This window comes from Eurypyga helias, unplaced genomic scaffold (assembly GCF_000690775.1).
Source record: "Eurypyga helias isolate BGI_N326 unplaced genomic scaffold, ASM69077v1 Scaffold45913, whole genome shotgun sequence".
NCBI classification, from domain to species: Eukaryota; Metazoa; Chordata; class Aves; order Eurypygiformes; family Eurypygidae; genus Eurypyga; species Eurypyga helias.
Genome location: NW_010243895.1, coordinates 1 through 5,245, shown reverse-complemented (window position 1 = coordinate 5,245; position 5,245 = coordinate 1). Strand labels below are relative to the sequence as shown.

At 51.3% G+C, this 5,245-nt stretch overlaps 1 protein-coding gene across 1 annotated transcript; it reads right to left on the bottom strand.

Moving 5' to 3' along the window:
- Positions 1–1,753: 1,753 nt before the first annotated feature.
- ZNF511 (zinc finger protein 511) lies at positions 1,754–5,097 on the bottom strand (the record flags this gene model as incomplete). Its single annotated transcript, XM_010149571.1, has 5 exons — positions 1,754–1,823; positions 2,572–2,757; positions 3,662–3,786; positions 3,937–4,138; positions 5,024–5,097. Coding segments are annotated over 5 exons (657 nt in total), but the record flags the coding sequence as incomplete, so codon positions are not given.
- Positions 5,098–5,245: the final 148 nt, after the last annotated feature.

Sequence of the window (5,245 nt, the reverse complement as noted above, 5' to 3'; positions counted from 1 at the left end):
GGCCCGTGTTGGGGGGACCAGCAGCCTGCTGGGGTGAGGGGTGTGCACAGAACGGGGGGCACAAGGGGTGTGCGTGGGTGCCCGGGGCGGGAGGGGGGGATGCCCGTGGGGAGGTGTGGGTACAGGGGTGCGTGTGTGCACGTGGGGGTGTGCACAGGGCAGCTCTCTGCCCCGGCTGGCCGCTCCCCGCTGCCCTCCCTCTGTGCTCTCTGCCAGCAGCAGCAATCCTGCCAGAGACAGCTCTCTCCAGAGGCTAAGGAGCAAGAATTAAGGCCAGACAAGCCATCTGGGTTTTAAACAGAGTGAAGCATTTTAACACTCACAGGGAAATCTCCTACGTTTCTCTAAGTGTCATTCCCAGCTCCTATTTGCAAGGATTTTTCCAAGCCCTTTTTATCCTCTGTTCCTCTCGGAGAGGGGGCAGGGGAAAAAAGCAATTATAGAACCTAAGCTTCTTGGATAAACACTGATAGAGCAACCTCTTTTTCTGCCTTTATGGACAATTTTGTAAGTGCCACAGTGCAGCAGGACCCCGAGACCTGGTAGCAGCATGCCGAGCCTGGTTCCATGTTCCCAATCCACCTTTTCTCCTGGCAGGACAAGATTAAAAAGGAAGGGAAAGACAAGAGGGAAAACAACCTCCATCTCAACCTGATTTTGGGGTATCTGGAGCAAAGGGAGGTTCATTCTTCACATCCAACTCTGCCTGGCCTTCAAAACATTATTTAAATTTCTCTACGAAGGAATTCTGGAAAAATCCCTTTTATTTCTTCACCTAGCTGGAAGTCACTTTATTTTAACTCCCCGTGGAAATGAGCTGCAAGGCATCAGCGTGCTTTTCCTGGCCCAGGCAAACCTTCCTCATGGGTTTCAGAGCGAGTGCCAGGGAGCAGAATTCATTGAGATGGAGAAGGTCAGAACTAGGGACCAATGCTTTTTTCTGTTTCCTTTCTTTCCCCACCCCAACTTCTGTACAGTCAGCAGATTTTTGTCTTGGAATTTCTTGAATATTTTTTTTTTTCTCAGAAAGGCAAAAAAATTTAAAAAATCCTGCAGTCCCAGCTCCAGCAGCCGATTTCCTCTCACCTCCACGTCACAGCGCTCTGCCGCAGTCGGACTCCTGTCCGCAAGCAACTGCTGGGGAGTTCAACCCGCCCCACGCCTGCCTGCTGTCCCAAGGGCTGTCCTCGCTGCCAGCTCTTAAAAACACTGTAAGAAAAGGGAAGAATGAAGTTAACAGAATTAAATTAATCGTTGTAATCTACACCACTCTCCCTCTGGATTTTGATTCTCCCCTGTGCAAGCAGGGCTGGCAAGGAAACGCGACACCAGGCCTCTAGGCCAGCTGGGGAGGCTGGGGGGATGCAGGGCTTCCTGCAGGAAGAGGGGAACATGGTGTATTTTGCTCGGCATCATCCCTGCTGCATTCTTGGCAGCAATTCCTCGCTGGTTTTTCACCAGGCCTGTGCAATCCCCACAGCTGCCTGTGAGTTTCAGAACAGCGTTCACCATCGCCAAGCTCAAGCAAGACACAATGACCTAACTGGAAACGCACTGCCGCACAGAGCGGTCCTGGCACTGATGGGACACAACGACTCGCAGCGAAGAGGCATTTGTAGTTTCAGAGGTGATCAGAAAAGACAGCGGTGTGTCTCAGGAAGGATAAATACAAGCACGGGTCGGCCACTGCTAAGGCTTGTGGGCAGCAGCAGCCAGCACCTTCTCCTCTTGCACAAATCTGGTGCACTGACCTTCAGACTTTCTTCTTTGGTCCTTTAAATACTCGGGTGGCACCTTGTCCGAAGCAGATTGTGGATGGGATCCTGGAAACAGAGACATATTTTAACACACATTAAGAGCCCACGTCTCCCAGGATCACCGGGATACGCTTTATGCCTTATGTAGCTTTTTCAAGCTCCCAGAGTGGGAAGGGCAAGGTACTGGAGGAGCAAGACATCAAAATCACCAGTGTAATTCCAAAAACAATGGGTTAAATACTGGTCTGCTTTCCTGTTTATTCCGCACATTTTGTTTATGTTCTGGGGGCCTCTCCTCTCTTTACAACTGGGTGCCAGGCGTTATAAAATGTAATACACTGTTGGGCAGTTGCAGTAGGTTTTTTGTGGAAGTACATGATCGTGAGGAGCAGGAGAACAGAATCAGAGGTAAAAGCGTGGCCTTTCCACAGCTTTTGATCTGCAGCATCACATCAGATTCGAGGGTCGGCTTCTTTCTAGTTGGTAAGCGAGACAAAGCAGTGAAGTTTAAAACGTCACCCACGACAGCCACTCAGGGACACAACTGCCATTCCGCAGTATCCTGGGAAGAGATCATGGGCAGGCAGACTAACAGAAACTTGTTGACATAGATTTAATGGTGTATGCACACCCTGTCCCCTTTCTTACACTTTCCTCTTTTAAAAACGGCCTTTAAAACACACATGGAAATCCTACGTCCTTTCCTTTCACCAGACACGCCCTGAGCCATGCTGCACGAGGCACCACAAAACACCGTGCGATGACACGGCCCCAGCCCCAGCCAGTTTTGCCCATGGAGGCCAACAGTACAGACCTGGCTTTATAGAGTCGTTTCTCTGGCACCGACGGGCCATGGCTGGCTGCAGGCTGAGGGATCTTCGTGTTCTCACTTGGCCCTATTTCCATGGCGTCCACTTGGAATTGCTCCGATGTCTCCACACTCATATCCATCGGCACGCCGGCACCCTGCTTCATGGGAAAGCTCACGTGCTTTGGGCCACTGCAGACAAAATTTTACATCCTTTCTCAGCAGCTGCCACGGAAGCCCAGAACAAGGGAAATCAAAGGTATTTCATGAGGAAACAGGTGAAGTCCCACTTGGGTGAGTTACTCCATGGAGGCACAGAGCTAGGGCTGTGCAAACCGCCAGGCACAGCTGAGAGGCTGCTGCAGAGCTGCGCGATAGGCTTGTATGAGTTCCGACTTAAGTATTCACAGTTGCTACATAAGAGCACACAGCTTTACACTCATGTTCTTTCCTTCAGCCCACCACGCGTAACTCAGCTAGTGGGCTCAGCAGGTTAGACTGGAGAGTTCACGCCAGGTTAGACAAGCAAGCTTTGAAACACTCCACAGACTCAGCCCCCCGTCCCTCTGGGCACCCACCCCAGGGCCACTGAAGAAATTTTCTCTCCATCCCATCACCCAGGGCTCCGAGAAAGGTGTCAAACAACATCAGTCCTTGTATTAATCCTCGTGGTGAAAGCAGCGCTCGAAACGAGCGGCCAGCTAAGACCGTTAGCCAAACTTACAAAGCCCCTCTCTGCTCTGCTCATGCTTGGGGGGAATGGGGATACAGCAAGGGGTCAGAGACCAAAGCAATGAACATGCACAAAGTGACGCAGAGAGATGCTGGGCTTTGCATTTACACTTGAGATGGCACAAAGGGAGCGGAGCCTGGCGTCACACAGGGAGAGAAATAAGACATGCTTCAGCATTAACATCGAGTAAAGCACTGCCACAGAAAGACTTGCACATTTACCTGTTCTTACAAGCAGCAGCAAAGGTAATTTCTGAAACTCTTAGGATATAAACTTGCTTACTCTGTGAAGGGAGTGCAGCAGCAGAGAAGTACATCACTTCTACAGGGGAAAACCAGCTGTGCTTTGCAGTTCTGCAGTTACCTTTTCACTTTCTTCGGTCTATCAAACCGGAAGTCTGCGGGATAAAGGTGAACAGCGACCAAATGATCCTTTCTGTCCTTGCTGCTTTTGAAATTCTCCACACAGCCTTCTACCAAACACTTGTACTGAAAGGCAGGGGAGGGAAAAAAGACGACATAATTGGAAAAGGCGAGCGGCATCAGCTGGGGACACGGGTGCCCTCCCTGAACAGCCAGGGATGCCAGCCCACACCGTGCACGCTAACCGCGAGCGAAGGGCCAGGCACGTCAACCCACCATGTTTTGCTTCTCAGCCATTATCTGGAAGAGTGAGTCGTGCCACTCCAAGATGTGAATATCCAAGAGATGCCCCGATGGAAAGGAGCGCTTGCAGAAGGAGCAGACGTTCCTGTGCAGCGTGTTGTAGTGGTGCTCGTAGCCCTTCAGCGTATCAAAGACCTGGCAGCACCCAGGGATATGGCAATTGAATTCAGACACCCTGCAAGGAAATTAGGACATCCGTGCCTTAAGTTAAATTAGAGCCTTAATTTAAGCTGCATATATCCCTCTAGATGACTTTGTGTCCTTTTTTTGTGAGTAATACTAGAATTAAACGCAAGGTGCAACTCACAATGGTGCTGCCAGTTAGAAATTCTCATCTGCCGTTATGGCTTCAGCATCGTATACATTATCATGCTGTGAAGCAGTGCTTCCATTAAGAATAAACAAGCAGCAATGTGGGAACTAAGCTGTTTGACCGTAAAGTCGCCGCTGTGGATTAAAACTTTGGGCCAACACTGTTTAAAAAGCATCTGTAGGATAACCTGACACAATCCTCAAAGTAATTCCTCAATTTTATATACATGGAGCAGGTTTTAAAACAAGATGAAGATTCTACCCCTACCCCTGGCTTAGCCTTCATAATTAGGGCTGTCTGTACCACACAGCTCTTCCAATGTGCTGACTGGGTAGATAATAACCTGCCACTTAAATCCTCTTGTTTAGCCACAGTCCCAATTTTCAGACATATTACAGACACCCGACCTGCAGGAAGAACCAGTGACATAACTTCACATCCAGCAAGCAGCCTTTAGACAGACAGCAGACTGCAGCACAAAATACCGAATTCCGACACCAGGACACTGAGGTCTGCAAACCGTATCACCTCATCTTCCTTCTGAAACTGCTTTGCAATACATCCATGTCTTCTGCCTTTTAACTCATTTCTCCTCCTTGGCCCCCGAAGCCCACGGACGAGAGGAGCGGCACCCATCCCAGCCCCTCGCCCGCACAGTGCGAGCAGGCAGGAGTCGGAGCGGTGCCGCAGGCCAGCGGGACAGGGAGCAGGACACACGGGGGGGTGTACGGTCCCTGCCTCACTTACTTGGGTCTCTCCGCCACCTCCGCGAGGCTGGTGAGCACACCCTGCAGGTAGAGGTGTCTGTGAACGTCCCCATCCTAGGAGAGGAGGAGAGAGAGGCCGTGGGCAGGCAGGCCCGCCCCCACCGAGAAAACCCTTCTCCGCGGAGACGGGCCGCGGCGGGGCTCAGGCCCGGGGGGGGACGGCCGTTGCTTGCCGCACAGACCGGGCCCGGAGGCCCAGAGC